Here is a 27,788-nt window from a genome sequence, read left to right as displayed (position 1 = left end):
TCCTCGATCACATTTTGAGACGTATCTGTAACTTTGTTAGTTTGAGCCTTCTATTCCAGTGTATTCACAGACTTCATGGCGGATGTGTGTAACGTTATTCTCAGAGGTTTCAGTGTTCTGCTGTGTTGTTGTTTTTTTAATTGATTTCAGAGAGGAAGGGCGAGAGAGAGAAACATCACTGATGAGAGAGAACCATGGATCGGCTGCCTTCTGCACGCCCCGCACTGGGGATCGAGCCCACAACCCAGTCATGTGCCCTCACCAGGAATTGAATCCTGACCTCCTGGTTCACAGGTCGATACTCAACCACTGAGCCACGCCAGCTGGCTGAACCTGCTGTAGCTTGTTTTTGTTTGTTTTATAGCCTATACTCCCTAGTGCTTCAGGATTTGAACAGAATTTAAGGATTCATCAAAGACAGAGACCAATTCAAATTTCTCTCTCCCTCTCACATATACATCTGCTTAGAGGTATAGCAGTGTGCATTGTGTTTGTTTGCACACCCCTAAAAATGTACAGGTAAAGTTGAACCTCATCGGCACACAGCACTGGGGTGTGAGGAACTCGAATGGCAGGTAACCTTGGCCTTTAAAACGAGGCAGCAGGACGGTGGGTCCCCTGAGTCATGGCCTCAGTCGCCTTGGTGGAATGTTAAGCCGGCGTAACAACCCAGTTGAACTCTGGAGAATGTCTGGGATAATCACCGCGTGACTCAGAGCATGAGGAAGGAGACAGGGCCCTTAGAAACGGTCAGATGTCTCATGCAAAGACTCCATCCAGACACGCTGCGGTCCGCGGTCACCAGGAAGGGCCCAGCCCAGCCTCCTCCCTCCCCGCCGCCCCTTAAATCCCGCCCGGAATGCGTCTGAACATCTCCACTGCGCGTTGATTCTAGATGCCACTTGCAAAGCTGGATTTGGGACTAGCTCGTGTGAAAGGAGAACGGGTGGACCCTTTTGTCCGATCTGGGCTTCCCCAGTCGAAGGCGGGATTGTTTGGGCCACGCGAAACAAAGTGAGGAATGAACACAAGCGAGCTAAAAAGTGTTTAAAACAAGATTACGGGTTGTTTATTAGTATTTGCTCCGAGGTGGGAATTAAATGCCGTAAGAGGAACTTTGCTAAGTGACTATTGAGCTGCTGCTGCTGCTGCTGAAGAGTGCGAGTGGCTTTGCCAGCAAGTGGAATAACAGAAGCGACATGTATGTGCGGTCCCCGCGGCCTTCGCGGCGGTCCGCTCACAGGTCTTCCGACTCTGGGACGGCGGGCTCCTCTGGGGCCTCGGTGGTGATCACTATGGGGATGTTCTCCGATATCCACCCCTTAGGAGTCCTGTTGAAGGACCGTCTGCCAGAAAGCGGGTTGGCAAAGGCCATGAACCTAGAATCTGTTAGAAGTAGTAGCTCAAAATCTGGGACCTTGAATTTCACCATTTTTGATGCTTTTTCAAAACCTCCAAATGGGGTGGCAACTCTGTGGGGAATGAAAAGAAAAAGAATAAATTAATTTCCAAATGTATCTACTGGAACATAGAAAACCAATTTAATTCATCAGTTTACTGGCGTGTTAAGCTGTGTTCTTGGCATGGCTTTCAGTTTTTGACCTCTGAGACAAGCATTTCCATTCAGGGACCACGGATTTGTTCAAAGACCTGTTGTATGCACTCTCAGTTTGGGACTAAACTAATCTCTCCCCGCACCTGGAGATTGTCACTATCATTTCCTGGGTTGTCTTTGCTCACGTTTCCCTGCGTAAGATGTCCCCCCCCCCCCGTCCTCCCCACTCCCCGTCTCCACTCCACCTGCATGCGTCCTGTGGCCTGTGAGTCCTAACTTCCCAGCGACTAGCCCAGCCCACGCTCCTTGGCCAATTCCTGCAGCACTGGTGATCCGTGTCAGTCACCCAGGGCTCACGAGAGGGCCTGGGTCGGCGTTACTCTTAGCATTGAACCAGGAACTGGGTCTTCATGCAGGTGCCCCTGAGCATGGAACCTCAAAAGGACCACTAGCGATGACGGCAGGACGGGGCACCGTGCACCGGCCGCTGTTTGAAGTGCTGCTCACCGTGGGCCCCTGTTGAAGTGCAGGTGCTCATTGAGACACCAGGGCGTGTCCTGAGCGTCAACATCTAACCAGTTCCCGTGCGCTGCCCAGTGCCACGGCTTGACAGATTGTCTCATAGACCCTCACAACAACCTTGGTCCTGTTAACATGCCTATGTCTGGGGTGACACGGAGACATGCTCTATCACATGACTTGCGCAGAGCCCCCCACCTGTGAAGTTGTAGACCCGGAACTTCAACCCAGGCCCCCGGAGGCCTGCTTGTCCAGCCACTAGCCCACGCCACAGCCTCAGGAGATGCTGTAAGGAGTGTTGGGCCTCCGGGGGTCAGTTTCTAAATGCAGTGCATGCAGGAACATCCACCCACGGAGGCCGTGTCTGACTGATGTCCAGCCATGCGGCTGTCACGTTCCTGACGCCGCGACCTGGTCATGTCCCACATCTGGTCATTTGATTTAACGAATTGAAGGGTCTTTACCACTCACATTTCATTCTGTGCGTAAGCAAAGCCTGTTATTCTTGGATATCTAAGATGCCCAAGACAGTATCTTATCATTTTAGAGATGTACCATTGTATAGAAATAGTTTGTTCACTTGCTGACTCATTCATTTATTCATACAAGAAAGAAGTGATTGCTTAAGATATCTACACTGCTGTGTGCGAGGAACTAACAGATGAAAAGGCGGTATTGTTATTAACTTCAGTGAGTCCACAGGGAAGTTTAGAGTGAGACGTGAGGAAAAGAACAACACATCATAGAATATGGTAGTTAGTCTAAGGCAGTGGTCAGGAAACTCATTAGTCAACAGAGCCAAATATCAACAGTACAACGATTGAAATTTCTTTTGCGAGCCAAATTTTTTAAACTTAAACTATATAGGTAGGTACATTGTTATTAACTTAATTAGGGTACTCCTAAGGCTTAGGAAGAGCCACACCCAAGGGGCCAAAGAGCCGCACGTGGCTCACGAGCCGTAGTTTGCTGACCACGGGCCTAAGGAAAGAATATCCTGAATACGGAGTTGCTGAGGGTAAAATGAAACACTTGTAAAGTTCAGAGCCTAGCATCAGGACCATTTTTGAAATTTGTAGGCCCCAGTACAAAATAAAAACTGGGGGGCCCTTCTTAATAATTGTTAAGACTATCACCCTGGCCGGCATTGCTCAGTGGTTAGAGCATCGGCCTGCAGACCAAAGGATCTCGGGTTTGAGACCCAGTCAAGGGTGTGTACCTAGATTGCAGGTTTGTTCCCAGCCCCTATTGGGGTGTGTGTGGGAGGCAACAGGTAGATCTCTCACATCAATGTTCTCTTTCTCTCTCCCCCCTCCCTCCCTTCCTTCCCCGCTCTCTCTAAAATATCAACTGAAAAATATCCTCATGTGAGGATCAATAATAACAACATTAAAACTATCAAAACAGAGAGAGCAAAGCATCGTGGCAAGCATGGCCCTTCCAGTCGGGGCCACACAACTGCATGGGCTGCTCATGTAAGTGGGGATTGTAACCCCCCCACCATTCTTTCGACACTGTTTCTGGAAATGCTGACTCTGACTGATATGTAGTTTGTAGATAAACAGCATCTATACTAATAAAAGGGTAATGTGCTAATTAGACCAGACATCTTCCGGACATCCTTTCGGACAAAGCCATGGTGGCAGGGGTCAAGACAGAGGTGGTTAGGGGCAATCAGGCCGGCAGGGCAGAGCAGTTAGGGGTGATCAGGCCTGCAGGGGAGAGCAGTTAGGAGCATCAGGCCAGCAGGCAGAGGCGGTTAGGGGTGATCAGGCAGGCAGGCAGATGAGAAGTTAGGAGCCAGTGGTCCTGGATTGCAAGAGGGATGTCCACAGGGATCGGGCCTAAACTGGCAGTCAGACATTTCCCGAGGGGTCCCAGATTAGAGGGGGTGCAGGCTGGGCTGAGGGACACCCCCACCCCATGCACAAATTTTGTGCACTGGGCCTCTAGTGTGTGTATAAGAGTCCTAGGAACTAACTTCAGAAGATGCAGACTCTGACCTTTAGTCATCGTAGCTCTAGGAGAATTGCTGACCTTCAATTGTAAAACCAGGATATAAGGTAGAACCAGGATGACACACACCAGGCCATCACTTGACCAGTTTCAAGGTCTTTATCAGAGTGGACTGTGCTGATCTGCATGCAGAGAACTTTTCAACCCTTTTCCTTGATTTCTTTGTCCTGCGTTCCTTCTCCCTCCTTATAAAAGCCTCTGCCTGCACTGTGGTGTTGAGATGGGCTCTGGACAAGAGATCCCCATCTTCTCAGGTAACCGGCACTTAAATAAACCTGTCTCCTTTTTCTCTGGCCTCTGGGTTTGGTTTTTGTGATGACAGGCAGCCAAACTTACACACATCCATCCTGGGAGTTTAAGAATATATGGTTTCCACTGGATACAAGATGCTGGACTTCACTTCAAGATTTAGGCTGAATCTTGTCAATTAATCTTATGTTTATGAATTCCAGATATAAATTTTACTCATTTATTTTATTTCTTGCATTAAATAGAAGAAGAAGTGTTTCCCAGCCACTGAAATCCAGTATCTGGGTTTGGTACTAAGTGTATTACTTTTTCCCTTTTTTCCAGTTCTGTGTTGTTTTTCCCTCCCAGTTTGTGGGTCATTTTCTTCTCTTGTAAATGAAAACATTCCTTTCCGCTCCATCCCTGGTCTTCCACCTCCTACCTCTGGCCCAGTGAGAGCTGCTGTTTGAAAGGCAGGCTTTTCTTTTCTTTGGCACCATTGAGGCTGTATCCTGTTTGCTTGAATTTTTATTGCTCTAGGCACACAAAGTAGAAAAGTCCCTTCACAGAGATGGTAAACATTCAAAGTGAGACTGCTTGTAGGAAATTTAAGGTCTCTGGAAATAGTTTCAAGTTTTAGTCAAAGATAGTGAAGCAAAATTTTCCACTAAAAGATTTGGACTAGTCTATCAGAGATAACCCTGCATCCCTATAATTCCCACAACATTTCTTCAAACATAGATTCGACATAATGTGATTTTACACTTGGTCATCTATGGAGAAAGAAGCTTGTTCCACTCAGATTCACAATTAATAGATGCTTTCTTATTTACTTTGATCAGTAATGGGATTACATTTGTACTAACTAATAGTGCTGGACTTACACCCCTAATAATTACTGATTATTCTATAAAATAAAGAATCTTGTAAAATGATTGTATAGAAATATAAGTTATTCAACTAAATACCTAATGTATATGATATATTTAAAGGTACTTAGTCATATAATCATAGACATTTTAAAAAATATTTTTATTGACTTCAGAGAGGAAGGGAGAGGGAGAGATAGAAACATCAATGATGAGAGAGAATCATTGATGGGCTGCCTCCTGCACTCCCCACACTGGGGATCAAGCCCACAACCCGGACATGTGCCCTGACCAGGAATCAAACCATGACCTCCTGGTTCATAGGGCGACACTCAACCACTGAGCCATGCCACCCAGACAATCATAGACATTTTTTTAAAATATATTTTTACTGATTTCAGAGAGGGAGAGAGAGACAGAAACATCAATGATGAGAGCAAATCATTGATCACCTGCCTCCTGCACACCCCACACTGGGGATTGAGCCTGCAACCCAGGCATGTGTCCTTGGCTGGAATCAAACCCGGAACACTTCAGTCTGCAGGCCAACACTCTATTCACTGAGCCAAACCTGCTAGGGCAATCATGGACATTTTTTACAGATGAGGAAATTAATACAAGGAGGATTAAATGGCATTGTCGCATGGCTTTTTGAAGCAGAGCTGGAAACCTTCTAGTTCAATTTTCCACACATCTTGCATGGGTTTAATATAGTGTTATTTCAATATCTATATATATAAAAGGCTAATATGCAAAGTGTCCCTGCAGGAGTTCAACCAGGAGACCAGGAGTTCCATTGCTCACTATGACTTGCACTGACCACCAGAGGGTGGCGCGAAATGAAGGAAGTCCCCGGCTGCCGGCACTCTGCGAATATTTGGAAACCTCTCTCTCTCTCTCTCTCTCTCTCTCTCTCTCTCTCTCTCTCTTTCTCTTTCTCTCTCTCATTTGTTTTAGCAAAAATGAAAAAAAGTATTAGAATAAAGTCAATATAATAATGTTGAATTATTTAAGAAAAAGAAAGAAAAATGTACTTATTATTATGTCTTCTTTTTAAAATGTATAATAGGGAGGCCATGGCTGGCAGCCAGACTGGAAGGCCCCAATTGGCCCTGATCGCCAGGCAGGCCTAGGGACCCTACCCATGTACAAATTTCGTGCACTGGGCCTCTAGTAGCATATTTAAGTAGTATATTCAAAATGAGTGCAAAAATGCAGTTGTGCTAACTGTGGGCTATTTTGAAGTCATGCGTAGACTAGGGAGCATTTCTCATCGGTCCTATCCCTGCTGAATGCTACAGGACTGCATCTCACCTTCCACACATCACTGACAATAGCTAGTGACTATGTATAATAAAGTGGGGCCACCAAATAATATTATGTTACTCTTCGCAAAGGACTCTGGGAATATTTGGAAACCTCTCTCTCTCTTTCTCTCTCTCATTTGTTTTAGCAAAAATGAAAAAAAAAAGTATTAGAATAAAGTCAATATAATAATGTTGAATTATTTAAGAAAAAGAAGGAAAAATGTACTTCTTATTATGTCTTCTTTTTAAAATGTATAATGGGCCCTAGCTGATTTGCCTCAATGGATAGAGCGTCAGCCTACAGACTGAAGGGTCCTAGGTTTAATTCTGGTCAAGAGCATGAACCTCGGTTGTAGGCTCAATCCCTGGCCAGGGTGTGTGTGGGAAGCAACCAATAGATGTGCCTCTCTCACATCAATGTTTCTCTCCCTCTCTCTCTCTCTCTCTCTCTCTCTCTCTCCCACACACACACCCCATCCCTTCCATTCTTTCTAAAAAATCAATGGAAAAATATCCTTAGGTGATGATTAAGAACAACAACAAAAATAAGTAAATAAATAAAATAAAAGCAGTGTTTCCTAATCTGCTTTGTATAGTTTTTTGTTGTTTTTTTTTTTTTAAAAAAAGTATAATAGTTGTATGAGGAACTAAATTTCTGGTCAGATTATTTTCTTGTAACCTTGAGTTCAGTAAAATAAATCCCATTAAATAACCTACCGCAGGAAAGATACTAACCCAACTTGTACCTAGAAATTATTTTAACCTTTTTAAAATGATTGGAATGTGTTCTGGACTAATTAAAGGAATGGCTTTAATCACATTCAATTTCTAAAGACCCAGATAACTATTGAGATTATTTTGCCTATGTGATATTTTTAAAATAAAAATTTATTGAAGTATAAGATACATTTTAAAAAGTATGTAAATCATAAGGTAAAACTTGATGAATATTATTTATTTTGTAGTTATTTGTTGCTGGTATATAAAAATGTCATTAATTTTTATGTTCACCTTGTACTCTGTGATCTTACTAAATTTACTCATTCTAATTACTCACCTGGAGCTCCTTTTGAATTTCCTGGGGACATAATCATGTCATTTGTGAATAAGGACAGTTTTATTTTTCCTTTTATATAGTTATACCTTTTGTTTATTAAAACAACTTCTTTGTCTGAAACATGCCTGTATGTTTTTATTTTAACTTTTACCTTTAAAGAGTATTGTTACTGGATATAGACTTATAGGCAGGTCATTACCTACACTAATAAAAGAGAAACATGCAAATTAACCATCACCTTGCCACTCCGCTACACCCACCAGCCAATCAGAGCGACTATGCCAATTAACCCAACAGAGATGTGGTTAATTTGCATATGCAGGTGCGGAGCGAAGACTGAAGATGACTGAAGATGGCGGCGGCCATGGAGCTGGAGCGAGCAGGAGGCTTGGGCTGCTCCCGGCGATGGAGGAAGCGAAGCTTCTCGCCTGCCCTGTACTCTGCTCAAGGAGTGGCCGGGGGGCCTGGGTCACTGAGGGCAACCCAGGCTTCCAGTCCGCCCTGGGCTCCACTGGAGGAGCTGGGGAAAAAAAAAAGGAGGGGCTGGGAGCAGCCGGAGCAGAGAAGCCAAGCCTCGCTGCTGTGGCCAAACCAAAGGCCTGGGTCCTGGGTGCTGGAGGAAAACCAGTGCTGGCAGCCAGGGGTAGGAAGGCCTATTGCGCGAATCTTTGTGCAACGGGCCACTAGTTTATTTCATAATTTTAAAGGCGTTATTCCATGAGCTTTAAGATGTTCCCATGGTCTTTGGTTTTCCACTGATTGGCAGCGCTGTGCCTTTGCGTGGCTACCACCACATGGTTGACTGGGTCACATGGTACTTCTTGAATCTGAGGCCTGATGTGTTTTGTCAATTTTGAAAATTCCTGGGCCATGAATTCTTCAGCGATGGCTTCTGCCTTATTCTCTCTTATTCCCTCCCGAGCCTCTAATCACACCCGTATGCTGGCACCTTCACTGCCAAGTGTGTCTCCTGCTCTTCCCCTGCCGTGGGAACCCGTCGTCTCCTCTGCTCCACTTTGCACACTGTCCACGTCAGTCTCTGAGTCCCTCCCGCTCTGTTCAGTCTGCCGTGAAATCTGTTCCTTTACTTTTAAAAAACATTTCCATCACTGAATATAACACGAGTACAGAAACCTCATAGACAGGCACAGAAGCTGATTCTAAAGCGAGCCGCCTTGCCACCAGCGCCCATGCAGAGTCCCTACAGGAGCATCGCGTGTCCTGCCAATCAGCCCTCACCTGCCCAGGGCTCGGCAGTGTTTTGACTTTCATGACAATAGCAACTTATAAAATGTTTTTAAAAACCTTCTTTCTATGGTGCCCTTGCTGCTGTGGCTCAGTGGATAAAGCATCGGCCTGTGGTCTGAGGGGTCCCAGGTTCGACTCAAATCAAGGGCATGTGCCCAGGTTGCAGGTTGGATCCCCAAGAGGGGCCGTGCAGGAGGCAGCTGATCAATGATTCTCTCTCTTCATTGATGTTTCTATCTCTCTTTCCCATCTCCCTTTCTCTCCGAAATCAATACAAATCTATTAAAAAAAACAAGCAACAACAACAAACAGCTTTTCTATGGTAATAACCCAAGTGTGCGTGTCTCAGTACAGGGGTTTAGTTTTGCCTGTCTTTCAGAATTCTCTCTTTCAAATCGTTTTTATGCCACAGATGTCCCTCTCATCCTTCCCTGCAATTTATTACTGAAGACACTGGGTTGTGTGTCCCACAGACCGACCTGTACTGATTTCTCTCTCTCTCTCTCTCTCTCTCTCTCTCTCTCTCTCTCTCTCTAAATGTTGGCATTTTTCTGGCCTCTGTATTTCCTGCAGATTTTATATGGGTCCAGTGACTTAGCACTGAGCAATTTCAGTTGCCGTATTTCTGTTTTTTGTAGAATTTCCATTTGACCCTTTTTGGAAACCATTCCCAATGGGCTGGAATTCTTCATTTTTGTCGTCTCTTCTCTTGAACATGTTTCTCACAATTACTTTAAAGTGAGTGTCAGATATTCCAGTCTTTTGTGTGTCTGTCTGTGTTGTTTATTGTTTTTCTCTTTACTTGTAGTCATTTGGTCTTGTCTCATGGTCAGGCCTGGTCACTTTGAGTTGACTGGTGAGCATCATGTGTGAACATTGTAGAGATCATTTGAGCCTCTCGGTGGTGCCGTGGTCCGTGGCCGGCAGTTTGATTTTAGGAGGCGACCATTATCCAATCCAGGACTGTGTGGATGGCCACAAGCATTTATTTTCATGAGCACTGACAGAGCCCGCGTTCACCTGCATTCCAACGGCTAGCCTTCAGAGTCCCAAGAGAAGCCTGGAGTCCTTGGACCCTCCTCCCAGCACCCCCAGGCCTCGGGGTTTCTATCAGAAGATTTCCCAGACCCTGCAGGGCACAGAGCCCGGCCGCCCCAGGTCGCCCCGCGCTCCGAGCCCCGCGCCCCGTGTCCCGCGATTACCTGTTGAAGCTGCGGTAATCGGGCAGCTCTGCCCTGCCTTCGGGCGTGAGCAGCCTGGGGTACAGCGCCTCGAGGAGCTCTGGATGGTCGCTGACCGCCTGCTCCCACGGCGACTGGTAGGACCTGGGGACGGCTGTGGTGTTGAATCTTTCCGGGGGGACCTCCTTCAGGGGCCCGGAGTAGCCTTCGGGGAAACACAGTGGGGAGTGAGCGTAGAGCCTGGGCGGGACGCCCCCCTGCCATCGCCCCTGCGGGCATGCAGTCACCCCTGAAGGAGGGCCCTGTCCCCACCTCTCGGAATGAGCAGCCTCGCGTGGTGGACAGGCTACGCCCCCTAAAGGGATTTTCTGAGGATCCCCCACCTCAGGGTGTACTTGTCCATGTAGCTACTCCTTTGATTTTTAAAATTGGGCTCCTGCCCTTTTTGTACCGGGATCTTGCTATCACCGTTCGGGATTGATTTGAAAATACCCATCGAGTGTGGGCTGCGGTCTGGGCTCAGGAGGCAGCAGTGGACACAGTGTCCCTGTCCTGGCTGACACGCTGGGAGAAATGTAGGAGTTTGTCTCCTCACGTGCTGACTGAGCTGCGCAGGCTTCAGCGCGGGGAGGGCTGTGTCTGCACCCCCTGGGGGAGGCCTGGTCTTCCCAGGCCCATTCGACGTTGTCCCTGACTCTCTGCGGCTGGTCTCACCTCGCCCGCTCCTCTCGCAGGAGCAGACCACGTCTGTGAGCGCCACTTAACCCTCGCAGCAGCTCTGCATAGACTAACCGCTGGCACATGCACTGAGTGGCCCGCTCCAAGCCCTCATGGCAGAGCCCCGCACTCTCTGTCCACAACCTCTACCGGCCATGTCCTTCCTGCAGGTCTCTCCTCCCCAGCCAGGGCCTGCACCCAGGCCTCCCGGGCCCTGCACCCAGGCCCTGCACCCAGGCCTCCGGGCCCTGCACCCAGGCCCTGCACCCAGGCCCCCCCGAGCCCTGCACCCAGGCCTCCCGGGCCCTGCACCCAGGCCTCCCAGGCCTCCCGGGCCCTGCACCCAGGCCCTGCACCCAGGCCCCCCGAGCCCTGCACCCAGGCCTCCCCGGCCTCCCGGGCCCTGCACCCAGGCCTCCCAGACCCTGCACCCAGGCCCTGTACCCAGGCTCCCCGGGCCCCACACACAGACCTCCCGCTGCAGCCTCCTGCTTTTGGTCCCAAGGCTCTTTCCCGTCTCTAACCGCCCTGTCTCCTCTGCCAAACTGCCTGCCCTCCCTTTACGCTGATCAGCCACCTCGGGGTAGCTGTGCGGTGCAGTAATTGCATCCTCTCTGACTGTTCCCAGCTGCCGAGAGGAGCCCCTTTCTGTGGGTGTCTTTTCTCGGCTCGCCACCCTCTCCTGCTGTCCCTAGAAGCTCTTCATTCTTACCCATCATCCTGCCCAGGGTGTTTCCTCTCCTCCCTGGCTCCCACGGGGTGACTCCAAGGTTTGAGTTGATCCCCGCGCCCTTCTGTTCCAGCACCTCCTGTACTTCCCAGCCCGGGGACCTCGGGGCCTTTCTAACCCCCTGTTTTTTTCCGCGTGGAATGTTTTCAGAAGAACCGCTCTCAGCACACGGCATCCCTCGACCCTCGATGCCCAAGGCAGAGCAGTATCCCCACCCGCCACGTTCCCACAGGCCGCTGTGATGCCAGCTGCGTTCCTGGAGGAGTTCTAATATAGCGGCTCCCAGACCATTTCCCTCGGCACCGATTGCAAATGCCGGGAGGGACCCAATGTCGAGGGCTTTCTCCCCCAGAGACCTGGCTGCAGTCACCCCAGGGGTGGCTTACACATCTCATGCAAGGGATCTGCAGAGAGAACCTGGGGAAACTGCTCTAGAAAATGCCCTTTGTCCTCCGCATTTCCCTCACGCCTGCCCTGGCCAGGCCCTGCCCCTCTGTGCCTGGCCTTTCCCAGCAGCCTTCACGCTCACCCTTGGCTCCCCACCATCTCCCGGGCACCCTCCACACTGCTGCCCCGGGACCTATGACCGGAAAACTTGACTGTGTCACTCACTTCCCAGGATGAAAATCTCAGCCCCTCAGCATGGCACACCTGTCCCCCCCCCTCACCTCCCCAACACCCCCCCCCTCACCCCACCCCCATGCATCCTCGCCTCCTGGCATGGTCCTCATGTCCGTGCTCCAGACCTGGGCTTTGCCTGAAGCGGGTCCCCCACGCCCCTTCCCCTGCCCTGTGCTCCTGGGCCCGCCCTCGCCCTCCTTACCCACCAGGACCTGCGGAAACCTGGGCGTGAGATGATCGCTCTGTGGCCACTGGGACAGACTCGCCTCTGCTGTCTGTCCTTGGTGTGGGATTCAGCGATCCATTGTCACACCCCTCACATCTTATTTCCTGTTCCTCCTACAGTTGACCAGAGGTCAGGCGTGCGGAGACGGGACATTTAAAAACTTCATACTTTCTTAAGTTTCTTAAAATCCCACTACTCAACACAGTGTGTGATTTCTGTGTGTTTCCCCCGGTTTGCTTTCACCCAGAGACATAATGGTCCCGTGACTGTAGATCTGGAACCAGACCCGGATGTCATTCTTCATCAGTCACTACTGACACATAGCCGTTCGCAACCTCCGTGTCTTAATTTGTGAAGTGCAGACTGCAGTAAGGTGTCATGGAGTTCTTGTGACATTAAGGAACAAATATATGTCATAGCACTCCACGGGCTGTACAGATTTACACAAAAAGAGCGTCCATACAGTTACAAATGACTTAATGTGCAACGTACCAGGCGGTTGCCAGCCAATACAGTGAGCCACCTGAAAGACACGAGGCCGCTGGCAGTCCCTGCAGGCCCCCCCAGCTCTCCGTTTTACATTGACCTCAGACTGACCCGCACCCTGACGTGGGGTGAGCCTACAAGAGTAGGCCTACAGTTCTTTTTCATGTGGAAAGTACAATAATTAATAAACAAGAACACAAGGACAAGCTCTGTGCTGCTTGTACTCACTCATGTAAACCTGCCTTTGCCCGTTTTGACCATAATGAGACTAGCGGTCCCACTCTGATACCATTTCCTAAGGATCCACGTGACCTGAGCCACACATTTCCATGCACAGCGACTTTATGGTTCTATCCGTAAGGGCCGAGTTACCTGGTGCAATGTTTTCTGGATTCGGGGGGCTCCTCGGGTCCGGGGTGTTGGGAGGAGTGAAGGGGGCTTGCTGTGACCCCCCTTCTGAGGGGCTTCTGTCCAGTTTCCCATTCTGCATGGCCAGGTTGTGCTGTATTGGTCAAAAGCAAACTCGGCTGAAAACTCAGAAATATCAGACAGGCCCACAGGAAATGTCACTTGTGCTGGCCTCCGCCACACATTCGGGGTTTAGCTACCATGGTGCTTCATTGTTTCACGGGGCGTCGCTAGTTTGCATGGTCTTGGCTGAGCTTTGCCTGAAGTCACCCCAAGGGCTGTCTTAGGATGACAGTCCACTTCATCACCGCTCTCTGAGCCTCACTGTCCAGGTGCTGTGTCAAGGGCTTGGTATCAGTCATTCCATTCACAGTCACCACATCCCTATGAGGTGACTATGATTCCTTCTTAAGTCTTTACTAATCGAAGACAGAGCATCCTGGTCAAACACTGGGCTTCGTCACTGTCACATTGCTACTCTATTTATAGTTGGGATTTAATTAGATTCTCTAATATGCCTTGTCTTGAAATTTAATCTGATATCTGAACAATAGTCCTGTGGAACAAAAAGAAATTGCCCTTTAAGTTGAATAAATTTGTAGACGGAAGAACTTGGGATTTCTAGAAAATAAAATGCTTCAAAGATGTTTGTCTTCTAAGTCTTAGGTGAATTTGTTTATTATTATAACTCAAGATTTATTCTATGGCAATAATAAAGCACTTTGAAAAAAACAATTTGCATTTTAACAGAGAAAGTAGAATTGTAATTGGTTATGTCCTCAGAAATATGGCTAGACCTTATCTCTATAATAAAGCATGTTTACTTACATATGAGAAATACGTGTGTCTTTAAAAAGGCCAATCTATATAAGGAGTGTATAAAGTCAAATTATCTTTTAAATTTAGAAAGAAAAATTCAGTAATGAGCATATCAAATAAAGACCAATTATAACTTTGTTTTGGTGTGACATAAGCGGAAAATATTTTAATGCTTGTTTATCTCTATATTTACTTATAAGGGGATGTGGCAAAGTACAGTTTTACATTTTAATACTTACTCACCTTTATAGAAATATGAGGATAAAAGACTACTTTGTCCTAAAAATCCAAATATTTACCAAAATGAAAGGCCATAAATTAAGGGCCCCACCTGAGGTGTTCTATAATGTGTGCCAAATACATAGTAAAAGTTATTTTTTGAGCAAAATGAACACATATTCAGAATCCCAGTGTATTTAGCTTGGTGTTAGTTCAGAATTACTTGTTATGGTGCACGTTCCCCTCCCCCAACATGATTTAAGATGCTAGGGATTCACCAAGCCCCTCGTCACTAAAGGCAGAGGTAGTTTAGCTGTGAAATGGGGTCGTTTTGCTGAATATCCTCTGCAGTGATTTATCGAGGAGAGTTTTAATCGCCACGAACCACGCTTCTGCTGTGCTCCCCCTGGAAGGCTCCTCTCCTTCACCGCCTCCCTTCCTGCCTGCCTGCGTGTGAGGCGGAGCCAGAGCATGGAGACAGCCCGTGTACCAGCCGCGGGTCTTCAGCTCTGGTTGAGGATGCGCGTCCTGTGGTCGCTCTGCATATGGGAGCAGGTGCGTGGCTCACCGTGGCCAGTTCCTGAGCAGCGGAGGGAGCCCCACACTGCACCTACAGTTCCCATTTTTAAAATGATACTTCCTGTTTGAGCAAATGGCATTGAGCACCAGGGAGTATGTTTGTTTACTGGCTTTATTTGTTTTTCATTTTTAAATATATGTTTTGTTGTTGATAGTATTACAGAGGTCTCCCATTTCCTCCCCCCTTTTCCCGCTACCTCCCAACCCCTCCCACCCCCCACATCTTCCCCACCCTATGGCCCGTGTCCATGGCTATGCATATCTCTATATATAAAAAGCCAGCGACCAGAAGGGCCATAACGACCGGTCACTATGATGCCCACTGTGGCCAGCGAACTGGCCTGATCAGGGGGTGGGGCTGGCCGGCCAACCTCGTGGCCTCTCCCCCCTGCTGGCTTGCCCCTGATCGGACTCTCCCACCCCAATCAAGAGCAGGGCCTGCTGGCCAAACATCCCCTTCCTTCCCCCACACCAGCCCGCCCCTGATCACCCCCCCCCCCCACCCCAATAGAGGGTAGGGCCAGCCGGCCAATTACCCATGGCCCCTACCCCAGGCCACTGGCCCTGATTGGCAACCTGCCCCACCCCAATTGGGGGTGGGGCCTGCCAGCCAATTGCCTGTGGCCCCTTCCCCCAGCTGGCCTGGCCCTGATTGGCCTATTGGGTCAGGCTGGCCAGCCGGCCAACCTCCCACCATCTCCTCATCCAGACAGGCCCAGCCCCAATCTGCCCCGATTGGGGCTGGGCCAGCCAGACCCCACCCATGCACGAATTCATGCACTGGGCCTCTAGTAAGTATACAACAGTGGTTCTCAACCAACCTAATGCCGCGACCCTATAATACAGTTCCTCATGTTGTGGGGACCCCCAACCATAAAATTATTTTCGTTGCTACTTCATCACTGTAATGTTGCTACTGTTATGAATCGTCATGTAAATATCTGATATGCAGGATGTATTTTCATTGTTACAAATTGAACATAATTAAAGCATAGTGATTCATCACAAAAACAATATGTAATTATATATGTGTTTTCCGATGGTCTTAGGCGACCCCTGTGAAAGGGTCATTGGACCCCCAAAGGGGTCGCGACCCACAGGTTGAGAACCGCTGGTATACAGGTTCTTTGGTTTATCTCTTCTGGTCACCCCAACCCCACTTCGAGGTATGTCAGTATGGCCCATGCCTCCCTGCTTCGCGTCTTATTTAATTGTTTACTAGCTTCTAATTTAGGAAAACTTTTGTCCAAGGAGTTTTGTCCTCGCTGGCTCTGTGGTTAAGAGGCACAGCCCGCCCTATGTGATGCGGAGTCAGTGCTTGGGGACCCGCGTGTCTGCAGCTCCCCGGCTCCTCCCCCTGCTCTGCAGAGCGCTGTGTGCCCGGGAGGGTCCCACCCACCGACCAGCCTGATAAGACCACCACCCTCCCCCCTCCCCTGCTGCTGGCAGGACAGGCGGGCTTCAGTGCCACGTCCACAGCCCAGTCCACAGCTCACCATGTCCCTGCCGAACCCCACACTCAGCCGCACACAGCACTCCCCTGTCCCCCCAGGACCATTCAGGGGGAAAACGTTCGGAGAGCACTTACTTGGGAACCTGGGAACCCACATGCCAGGAGGAACGGCACCCATTGGTGTGCCCTCCCCATGACCAAGCGTTACGTACATTGATCTGCGCCCTGGACTCGTACTGGAAGTTCTCGAACGTGTACTTGTCGGAGCGTCGCTGGCGCATCTTGAAGAGCCGGGCGCCGCGGTTGCCCAGGTGGGACAGCTCCTCCAGCATGATGTCTCGGGGCACGCTCACCTTCTTGCCCAGGTCCATGCCGTCCGCGCCTGGAAAACAACACCCACGTGCATCTCAGGGGCTTCCCTAAACTCCGTCCTCGTCGCCTGCCGTTGCAGGCCTGGGGCCTGGGATGCAGGCTCCCCTCGGCCGCCCCGCCTACCCTGGCCTCCCTGCCAACCACGTAGTCATGGATATGGTGCTGATTCTTTCTAACCCTCGTGTCCTCATCTCTAAAGTGGGGCTCACCACCCCCACCACGTAGGGCTGATAGCAGGACTGAGTGCAAAGCTGCAGACGGAGTACTTCGCATGGATGGCACTTGGCTCGTAGAAAGGGGATGGACATGAGCTGTCGTTGCTGGTGGTGGAATGCAGTCTCCCCATACTCAGTGTTTCAGCAGCGCTGCTTGGAGTCCTCTAATGAGGTCCGTGTTGCTCCCCACTGTTTTATGGATCCGTCTGAGTCGTCCCTGCTACTGGAGTGCCAACCCTTCCATCTGTGCCACCCCATTTCCCTGTCTCTGTCAAAACTCTATTCATTCTGCGCCCAGCCCTGAGGTGTTCAGCCCCAAGGCCTCAGCCCTGAGGCCCCAGCCCCAAGTCACTAGCACCAAGGCCCCAGCCCCAAGGCCCCAGCCCCAAGTCACTGGCCCCAGCCCAAGACCACACCCCCAGGGCACCCAGCCCCAAGGCCCCAGCCACAAGGCCCCAACCACAAGGCTCCAGCCCCAAGGCCCCAGCCCCAAGTCACCAGCCCCAAGGCCTCATCCCCAAGTCACCAGCCCCAAGGCCTCATCCCCAAGTCACCAGCCACAAGGCCCCAGCCCCAAGGCCCCATCCCCAAGTCACCAGCCCCAAGGCCCCATCCCCAAGTCACCAGCCCCAAGGCCTCATCCCCAAGTCACTAGCACCAAGGCCCCAGCCCCAAGTCACCAGCCCCAAGGCCTCATCCCCAAGTCACCAGCCCCAAGTCACTGGCCCCAGCCCCAAGGCCCCAGCCCCAAGGCCCCAGTCCCAAGGCCCCAACCCCAAGGCCCCAGCCCCAAGGCCCCAGCCCCAAGGCCCCAGCCCCGAGGCCCCAGCCCCAAGGCCCCAGCCCTGAGGCCCCAACCCCAAGGCCCCAGCCCCAAGGCCCCAGCCCCAAGGCCCCAACCACAAGGCTCCAGCCCCAAGGCCCCAACCCCAAGGCCCCAACCACAAGGCCCCAGCCCCAAGGCTTTCAGAGCTAAAAGGCTTCACTGGGGAATTCTCTGCCTGAAAGCGGAAGGAGAGGGAACACTTCCCAATTCGTTGTTAAGCTAACACGACCCTGACACCCAAACCCAACAAGGAGGACACACCCAAAGCCACAGACCAATGTCCCTCACGCCAACGAAAGCAAAGGTCCTTCACAAAGTGTTAGCAAGTGGAACTCAGCAACATGTGGACATAATTCCACACGAGCCAGTGGGGTTATTCCAGGATGCGAGACTGGTTCCGTAGTCAGGTGTCAATCCCTACCTTCCACCATCGAGTGTACAGCCCGCAATAGGAAAGCCACAGGACCGTGCCTTTGGGCGCTAGGGCTGGGCAGAGTGTTGTTAGAGCTGACAGCAAAAGTACAGCTCACCAGAGAAAAAACTCTGAGACATGGGGCTTTATCAAAATTATAAACTTTTATTCTGAGAAGGATTCTGTTAAAGGATGAAAAAGAAGCAAGCTACAATGTAGGAAACAATATTTGCAGAACACACGCTGTCTGTGTTGGACAGTAGATAGAATAGAGTGAAGAATCTCAGAACTCACAGTAAAAAGGCAAACCATCCAATTAGAGCAGCGGTTCTCAACCTGTGGGTCGCGACCCCTTTGGTGGTCCCCTAAGACCAGCCTGCATATCAGATATTTACATGACGATTCATCACAGTAGCAGCATGACAGTTATGAAGTAGCGACGAAAATAATCTTATGGTTGGGTCACAACATGAGGAACTGTATTTAAAGGGCCAGAAGGTTGAGAACCGCTGAATTAGAGCAATGAGAGCGCAGGCAAGAGAAAGGAAGACATCTCCCCGGGAGAGACAGGCAGGTGCCATAGCACGTGAACAGCTCGTCAAAGGCCTTGTTCACGTTACAGTTAAAACGCAGGGAGACGTCACCGCACAGGCCTCCGAGGGCTGGAGTGGGGACTAGAGCCGCACCTCCTGCTGGGAGGGCGCCGGGCGCGTCGGGAAATGCGTCCCTCGTGCTCCGCTGCCAGGACGGATAATGGTGCAGCCACTTTGGAAAGTAACGGAGTGGGTTCTGTTCAAAGCCCAACACAGAACGACCAGCGTTCGGGGCATTCACCCCAGTGAAGTGACACTCCTGTTTACACAGAAACCTGTATACAAATGGTCACACCAGCTTTACTCTTAATAAAAACAAAACAAAACAGAAACAGGAAGAACCTAGATGTACTTCAATAGGTAAATGGCTAAAAACACTGGGCCATCCATACCGCGACAGGCAGCAATAAAAAGGGACAAGCTATTGGGACATGCGCCACCTGGGTATATGGCCAGAGAGTTGCCTGGAGTGAAAAAGCCCAGCCCAGAGGCCTCTGCTGTGTGATCCCACTCACATCGCATTATAGGGAAGGGAAAGGAAGGGAAAGGAAGGGAGGGGAGGGGAGAAAAAGAAAAGAATACACACACACACACACACACACACACACACACACACACACACCGTGAGCGGAGCCGAGTAGTGGTGGGCAGGAAGGAGTCTTAACCACCTCAGGGTCAGGTCTGCCTGTGGTGTAGGACTCTCCTTTACGAGACGTTATCATTGCGGGGGTTGGGGGGAGTGCTGGGGAAGGTCCACGGGGCAGCTCTGAGTTATTTCTCACGTTAGCATGTGAAACTACAGTTACCTCAAAATAACAGTTTAATGAAGAGCCATCCAGCCACGAAAAGACCCGGATGACTGATGTGTGCGGCTGCGCGAAAGGGGCCAGTGGGCGAAGGCGCACGCTCACCGGAGCCACGGGTCGGCTCTCAGGAACGCGCGAGCCAGCAGAGAAACTCCGTGAGCACAGCCGTTGTTACAATTAAGTTACATAAAGTTGATCACTAGAAAAACTAAATTAAAAACAAAGCTATAAAGACTCAGAAGGATCTCTTTCTACATCTTCTACTACTTTGTGCTGTTGCTGTGCCCTTGAGGGTACTGTATCCGTTAGGTGGAAACTATACCATGTCCTGTTACTGCACATCTCTTCCCAGGTCGGCCTGCAGTGACCCTGATTGTACTGAAATGGGCCGTGGAGGGAGTATTTATACCAAAGGCATCCTCCCCCCCTCCCCCCCCACACACACACACCCGCCAAAAAAAAAGAACCAGTGGTTAAGTACTTCCTAGCATACTCCTAAACACAGGCAATGTACTTTGCATACACAAACAACAAAAGACATAAAGTAAGTTCTCCAAGGTTTTCTTCCCCTCCCTTCCCTTCCAATACTTAAATCTCTGATGTGTCCATCAGGGCCCAGACTGCCTGTGAGCAGAGAGTCGAATGTATGGACTCTCACTGCCTAAACCAGGGGTGGGCAAACTTTTTGACTCAAGGGCCACAATGGGTTCTTAAACTGGACCGGAGGGCCGGAACAAAAGCATGGATGGAGTGTTTGTGTGAACTAATATAAATTCAAAGTAAACATCATTACATAAAAGGGTATGGTCTTTTATTTCAATAGTTTTATTCATTTCAAACGGGCCGGATCCGGCCCGCGGGCCGTACTTTGCCCACGGCTGGCCTAAACGCTCAGCCTGAACAAGGCTGCCAGCTGGGCACAGGGCGTCCACTTCAGCTGTTCCCTGCCCTTTGCCACAAACCCCTGCAGGGTCTTAGCCGCCTGTGTGAGCTGGATGCCTGGTAAATGATACAACGCAGTCAGGGTACACATCCTTGACCCGATGGATTAGTAGGTTGTCTCTGTGGCATTAGGTCATCCAATGAAAATAATATCGCTGGGCGTACTTTCCTACTGATGTCATTGGCACCGATGCAGAATTCTCTGTTTATTCTTTAATCGTTTGATGGGACTTCATCTATTATAGTTTACTGTTCCTTCAAGCAAATCAGGGATTATCTTCGAATAACTATGTAATTGTGAAAGGATAGATATCAACATATAACTTTAGGGTCTTGACCATAATCAAATCAATTTCCACCAAAAAGTCCACAATTTTTAATCTACTAGAAATACTAAATAATTGTTACCAATGCTCTTTCTCAGAAATGTCCTCAAATGTACAATCTTCTTGTAGTTATGATTTAAAATCTTACATAAACATTTGATACTGTGGAGCCAAACATTTCATGCTCTGAATGCTGGGAACCAAAAGGAAAATCATGTTTTATTGGGAGAATAGGAGTCATCAGTGAAAATGTGATCAGCTCCTTTTTCAAACCTTACTTCAATGTGTAGACACCGGGCTTAAATTCCTCCAAAAGGAAACATTCTTTTCTTTTTCATATTAGTTTTATAGTTTAATATTCCGAAATTAAGTTAACAGGGATTTATGTGTGCCCAAGAAGTGCTGTGTTTTAAATTTGAAATTGTGATCCTGCCAAAGTGACAAATTTAAGATCAGTAGGTGAATTCCATTCACCCCTTGTAAAGGTACCCACTTACAAATAATAGGAGTAAGAGAAAAAGGTACTTTACAGTCGTTTCCCATGATGCCTGGCAGCTGTGCTTCCAGTGGAGGGGGAACACCTCTGAGGGGAGCCACCTGAATGCCCAGCTGCAGGTGGGCCCGGGGCTCACTGAGGAGCCTGACTGAGGCCACAAGACTTCCTCTGCCCCCGACAGGACTGCCTGCGGGTGGCCCATGTGGATTGAATATGACCCCATGAAATGTACATTGTTGCCCAGTACAGTGTGTTATATAAAAAACTAGAGACCCAGTGCATGAAATTTGTGCATGGGGAAGGGGTGGTCCCTGAGCCTGGCCTGTACTTTCTTCAATCCAGGACCCCTCAGGGGATGTCCGACTGCTGGTTTAGGTCCAATCCTGCATCAGGCCTAAACCGGCAGTCGGACATCCCTCTTGCAATTCAGGATTGCTGGCTCCTAACTGCTGACCTGCCTGCCTGATCGCCCCTAACCACTTCTGCCTGCCTGCCTGGTTACCCCTAATGGCTCCCCTGCCAGCCTGACCACCTCTAACTGCTCTCTCCTGCTGGCCTGATCACCCCTAACTGCTCTCCCCTGCTGGCCTGATCACCCCTAACCACCTCTGCTCCGCTCCACCACCATGGCTTTGTCCAGAAGGACGTCCAGAAGGACGGCTGGAAGATGTCCGGTCTATCTGGCCTAATTAGCATATTACCCTTTTATTAGTATAGATAATAGTACAGACTGTGATTTTGCATAATGCCTACAATTGATTAAAAGTTTATCAATAATTTTCTGTATACTAAAAAGTTGATATTGAAATACACGTGGAACTTTTTTGATTTTCCTATTTTATATCTCTTTGCCTTGATTTGAGTGCTAAGCAATAAAGTTCTCAAAAATGTTAAGAAAAATATTATCTCCTAATAGCTGTGTGAAGCTATAAACATTGAAGAAATGATATTACCAAGGTATTACATGACACAGATTGAATTCCACAAGCAGAATCATTTAGTGCTGCTGTTCATAGCATGGGCAACAAAGACACTGGGTAAGAAATCGTGTGGCTTCACTTAAACCCTTGCCAGAAACTACACTGATTTTTCAAAATAAAACATCTTTTTTGGGGGGGGGTTCTGAGAAATGTTAAACCAAAGAAAACTAACAGACTTGTACACTCAGGCATTAGGCTAAGTATTTTTCTGCCCTGGGCTTTCTGATCTGTGGCCTTGAAGGCCTTCCTGCTGTGCTTGTGTTAGTAATGACGACTTGATCAACTACAGTGTAAGATCTGCTCAGACAGGAAAAGGGTCTTCACACAGTCTTCCGTCTGAAATTCCAGGTGCTGTGCTGCGTGCGTTCCAACGCGCCCTGCAGTCCGTGTCAACATGGGCATCGCCTTGGTTATTGGTGGAGGAACTCCAAACACGATGTTTGCTTCGGCACACGGCTCCGTAAACAGTGACAGGAACCGAGCATTCGACGTGTCAGCACGCCCAGCCTCCTCATTTTCGGGCGAGGACTCCGATGTGTGGTCTGGACCCCAGGGCCCCTGGGACCCTATTGACCGCAGCACCCCATGTGGACTAGGCCTCCCGCAGGCACGAACCAAGCCCTTTTCCTGAAATCTCAGCGGTGCGTCCAGTCCTCTTCCGCATGCTAGGAAAGCAGCTCACAGGTTGTGAGGGGAGAAGAACAAAACCGAAAAACATACCAAGAGGAAAGAAAAAACAACAAACAAGCCCTCGCAGAGCCCGGGTGAGGGAACCGGAGGCGGCAGAACAGCCTCCGTGGTGGGTCCCCCTGCTTCTGAAGCTGTCGGCAACATCTGTGCCTACGATCAGGGACATGGGCCCCCACCTCTCGTGGCTGTTTTACCTCCAGTCCCTGCTACTTCCAGACAGCAGCCAGGGGTGCTCTGCGCCTCTCCCTCCATCCCATCCCCCCTTCTCTCTCTGTCAGCGACCTCTGGCCCTCCCCCCGCTCTGTCCTTGGTCTTCAAGTCCCAGCAGAGGTGCTGACAGGGGAAGGTGGTGATCGCTGCAGAACAGGCCACAGCTAACTCATGCGCACACGCTGGCCAGGCCCTTGGGCGGTTCTGTGTGTCTCAGAGCCGCACTTGGACGGGAGCAACGTGGCTCTGACACTGTGTATGTCAACATAACGCGGGGCGGCTGCTCGGTGGGCTCGCTGCTGCTATGCTGACGGCGACCCCAGGACACAGTGTACCTGGGCAGGGACACCCTTGTTAGTTATCCGCTGGGCATCCAGATGCGGTTTGGCACCAGGCACAGCGGGCGCACAAGGACACAGTTGGGGGTATGGTTAGCAGAGGCCTCTTACTCGGGTCTGTCTGGTTTCTTGTGGTTCGGTCCATGTGAAAAGCACGCCTCAGTAGTTCTTTGAGGATATTTCTCCTTCAGGAGGGTGAAGGCTCAGATGTAGACCTCTGGGTTTTTTTATTTTCACCTTTTCCCACTGCTGATCTCAGAGGCGGCCCTGCTGGGTCTCCCCCACAACAAGAACTGGACCGAACAGTCACCTCCTGCTTAGAAGGGGCTCGTGTAGCGCCCCGTGATCACCTTCCATTCTCCCGCAGGCTCCGTGATTGGTGCAAAGGGATGTAAAAAATATGAGACGATAATTGTACAAAAAGAGCCGAGGCACAGGGAAGGGGGCTTCGAGGACTCCCTCCTGTTCATTTTTATAAGGACGGGCCGGTCCCGTGTGACTGGTTGGCCTTGTTATTGGCAGGGAAACAGTCGCATGCTTTGTCTAGCGTCACCCACTCTGGGCTGCTGGGCAGTGCTTGGAAGTCTGCAGGGTCGTGCCCAGAACAGATCCTCTGCCGTCCAGGCCTCAATGCCGCTTCCCTAAACAATGACACCCCCTGATCTCCAGGTCCCGGAGACCACGCCCAAGGGAGCCAGAGCGGTGGCTGACGCTGCTCCTACGCACAGAGCTGCTCTGCGTGCGGGACTCAGGGAGACGAGATGGTGAGGGTCCCTGCTAGCTGGCACCCGGGAGCCTCGGACAAGGGCAGAGCCTGTGACTCCACTACGGGGTGGGACTCCCCGTGACCCGGAGGGGGGCTTCGGGGACCCGCGTGGCCTGGGGCTGAGACGGTACTGTTGAGGGTTTCTCCCCTTAAGATAGAATTGTACTTTTTAAATATTTTATAAACACCAAAGTTACGCTATAAAAATAACATATTCTTACCCTTGCAGGTCTGTGTCTGGACTGACGGAGTGGGGTCCACATAAGATTTAGACTGGGTTCCTGAAATGGGTCCACTGACATACGACTATGATGCAACGAGAAAATGATCACGCAGCTCAGGTCTAGTTTTAAGGTAAACAATTTCGCCTCAAACTCGAGTGACCATCGGATTTTTGCTGCATTGATCGGGTAAAAACCATGTCGCGTAAACTCCCAGAGGCAGGGAACACGCGAAGGAAGCCTGCACGCGTGTCTGGGGACTTCGGGGCGGTTTCAGTTCTGGAATCTGAGTCCGAATCCTCCTCACTTTCTCCCGAGCTGGTTGGACATCATGGGACATGGCCGTGGGCCCACTGCGTCTCCCAGGAAACAGGAAAGGATCAACCACAGGACCTGCTCCTGCCTGCGCCGTCGGAGAATCGGACACCATCTCCCAGGCTCCCACCTCTCCCTCAGGGAAGGTGAGTGACCACGCTGCTCCCGGCCCCACCGCCCTCAGACCTCAGGCTCGGGTCTCGGGGTCATTCGGGGGAAGGTCAGGCTCTCGTCCAGGAACCCGGAGCCTCCAGCAGAAACCACATGTCTGTCGGGAATGGCCCAGATCAGCCCTGAAGGGACCCAGCTCTCTCTCCTCAACATCACGCCCCTTCGCCCAGGAACAAAGCCAGTTTCTTTAAGACAATCAGCCTCCGGAGTCACCTGCTGGGACTTGACGGGAAGGAGAGAGTGGACACAACTGGCCCCTCATTCCTCTTGAAAATGGTTTTGAATCATAGGCTCTGAGATGACTAGAGCTTTGCCTGTTCCCAGGAACCGTGAATAAAACATTTCCAACACAAACATCTCCCCGAGTTAATGACTCAAGGTGATGACTGGGCTCAGGGTTAAAGAGATTCACAATGACTGTGAATTCCCACTTCACATCTTCTGTTGTTGTTGTTTAAAGAAGGGAAGATAGAGCCTACTTTGAATGATTTGTGGGCCCCACGGAGAGTAAATCAAGGTTTCCCAGGGGGAGGGTGGGGGAATGAACAATGAGACAACTGGGAGGCCGGCCCAGGAGGAAGGGAGAGTCGGAGGCTGGTGCTGCTCAGGGGCCAGCCCCGCAGAACGCACATCAGCTGTCAGCTGGCTCATTCCTGCCCAGCAGCTGTTCCTCTGGAAATAGCTTCCAGATGAGACGAGGACTACAAAAGGCTTAGTGACCAAGGCGGCTCCACCCCGCGCCGCTGCCCCGGGCACGCCGAGAGCGCACAGTCGGCCACAGGCTAGGGAACACGCCAGGGGGTCCCCCTTGTGCTGAGCTACGTCCACGCCACACGGGCTCAGGGCACCGTGTCCCTCACTATGTCCACGCCACACGGGCACAGGGCACCGTGTCCCTCACTACGTCCACGCCACACGGGCTCAGGGCACCGTGTCCCTCACTATGTCCACGCAACACGGGCTCAGGGCACCATGTCCCTCACTATGTCCACGCCACACGGGCTCAGGGCACCGTGTCCCTCACTATGTCCACGCCACACGGGCACAGGGCACCGTGTCCCTCACTATGTCCACGCCACACGGGCACAGGGCACCGTGTCCCTCACTATGTCCACGCCACACGGGCACAGGGCACCGTGTCCCTCACTATGTCCACGCCGCACGGGGCTCAGGGCACCGTGTCCCTCACTATGTCCACGCCACACGGGCACAGGGCACCGTGTCCCTCACTATGTCCACGCCGCACGGGGCTCAGGGCACCGTGTCCCTCACTATGTCCACGCCACACGGGGCTCAGGTACCGTGTCTGTGGATTTCCTTCATGATGGCGGCGGCCTGCTGCTTCCTCTGCCTCACCATGGAGCTGTGCGACAGCATCGCCTGTTCCCTGTGGAAACAAACGTGTTGCAGCAGCGGAGGGCTCCCTGGGGGTGTCGTGTCTTCGTCCCTTTAGAGAGGGTCTCTGTCCCTCAGGAGAAACTGCCTCTGCTCTTGCTGAAGGCTTTGCCTGCGCCTGCCCGCCGGCACCATAGCCGGTCGCCTGGATGGCTGCGTCACAGTGGACAGAGGGGACACGGGGCTCAGTCTTGTCTCTGCACAAGGACCCCCAGGTGGTGGGGATAGGGACAGAGCTGCCCTCCCCTCCCGCTCTCTCGGCTCATGTTCCTCTGTCCCTGTGTCCCTGCTGCCCCCTCCCCAGCATCCCAGCCCCTCTCGGCCACCGACCGCAGAGTGAGGACAGGATGCAGCTCAGGCCGCACGCTTCAGGGGACGGTTTAAAATTGGCATCGACAGCTGTCCTTTAGGGTGAAGAAGGCTCATTTGTGAGTCACAGTCCTGAGCCCGTGACAACTGAGGGAGAACACACAGCAGGCGGTGCACTCACCTTGCCCTCGGCCGCGCTTCCCAGCAGGACGGCCCGGTGGAGGGGAGGCCCGGATGGCGGGGTAGGGATGCTCCTGGGCTGAGGGTCTACCCCTGAGCCCACGATGGCATGGTCCTCGCTCGGCTCCGGGGACTGCGTCTTGCTGAAGGGCCTGGCATCCGCTGACATCAGCCACTATATATAGCTCGCCACTCAGCCACTCAGAGCTTCCTGGCGGGAGCGGAGCGGGAGATTAGGGCTCTGCGCTGTGCTCGGGGTGAGGCGGTGCAGGAGGCGACGCACAGCAGGGCTCTGGGGTGCCTTCTGTTGGAGGGGACCGTAGCGAAAGGGGTGGTGAAGGCTGTACGGTGAAGGTCGCATGCTGCATCGTAGTTGCGATGGTGAGGCACTCACGGGTTAGAACAGAATGGCCCGTTATCAGCAATTGAGATGAAAGTGTGGGTGGTCATAGCCATGGGACGTCAGGTAGAAGGCAATCACCGGCCAGTGTGGCTCAGTGGTTGAGCATTGACCTATGACCCAGGAGGTCACGGTTCTATCCCAGTCAGAGCGCATACCCGGGTTGTGGGCTCAATCCCCGGTAGGGGGCGTGCAGGAGCAGCCGATCCATGATTCTCTCTCATCATTGATGTTTCTATCTCTCTCTCCCTCTCCCTTCCTCTCTGAAATCAATAAAAAATATTTTAAAAATGAAGAAGGCAGGTGATGCGGCGGACCAGTAGACCATCCCTTGGCTGGGCTGAGAGAAATGGGGAATGTTCGTACGGAGACGTGGGGAGCGTGCTGACATGGACGGTAGATGCCGAGCCATAGGCGGCTCTGAGTGGACGCTGAGACTCCTGACCAGCTAGCGCTGTTGGAAGAGACCCTGCGAGGAGTGAGCACGCACGTGGGCCCATCTCTGCGCTGGGGTCTGGATTCCTGGGGGGACTGGGGGAGAGGGGGGGTGAGAAACGGCCCTGTGCCTCCGGCTGGTCCTGGGGCAC

General features: G+C 51.1%; 1 protein-coding gene across 2 annotated transcripts; it reads right to left on the bottom strand.

Moving 5' to 3' along the window:
* Nucleotides 1-1,041: 1,041 nt before the first annotated feature.
* MYOZ2 (myozenin 2) lies at nucleotides 1,042-27,365 on the bottom strand. 2 transcript variants are annotated; one of them, XM_081091800.1, is made up of 6 exons: nucleotides 26,803-26,971; nucleotides 26,219-26,304; nucleotides 16,451-16,620; nucleotides 13,133-13,262; nucleotides 10,002-10,185; nucleotides 1,050-1,472 (listed from the first exon to the last, which is right to left on the bottom strand). In XM_081091800.1, the coding sequence occupies exons 2-6, from the start codon at nucleotides 26,292-26,294 to the stop codon at nucleotides 1,238-1,240; spliced, it is 795 nt and encodes a 264-aa protein (XP_080947926.1). In that variant the 5' UTR covers nucleotides 26,295-26,304; nucleotides 26,803-26,971; the 3' UTR covers nucleotides 1,050-1,237. The 2 variants fall into 2 exon arrangements, with proteins under 2 accessions (XP_080947927.1, XP_080947926.1); XM_081091801.1 differs by lacking the exon at nucleotides 26,219-26,304 and having other exon boundaries at nucleotides 1,042-1,472; nucleotides 26,803-27,365.
* Nucleotides 27,366-27,788: the final 423 nt, after the last annotated feature.

The sequence above is a fragment of the Myotis nattereri genome (assembly GCF_964212035.1).
Source record: "Myotis nattereri genome assembly, chromosome: 5".
In the NCBI taxonomy this organism is placed as follows: domain Eukaryota; kingdom Metazoa; phylum Chordata; class Mammalia; order Chiroptera; family Vespertilionidae; genus Myotis; species Myotis nattereri.
This window is presented reverse-complemented; position numbering and strand designations above follow the sequence as displayed.

Excerpts from the sequence above, each read along its gene's own strand:
- MYOZ2 (XM_081091800.1), bottom strand. The coding sequence starts at position 26,294 with ATGCTGTCGCACAGCTCCATGGTGAGGCAGAGGAAGCAGCAGGCCGCC. Across the intron at positions 16,621-26,218 it reads GAAGGAAATCCACAGACACG|GCGCGGACGGCATGGACCTG; the intron begins GTACCTGAGCCC and ends GTTGTTTTCCAG. Across the intron at positions 13,263-16,450 it reads AGTCCAGGGCGCAGATCAAT|CACAACCTGGCCATGCAGAA; the intron begins GTACGTAACGCT and ends TGACCAATACAG.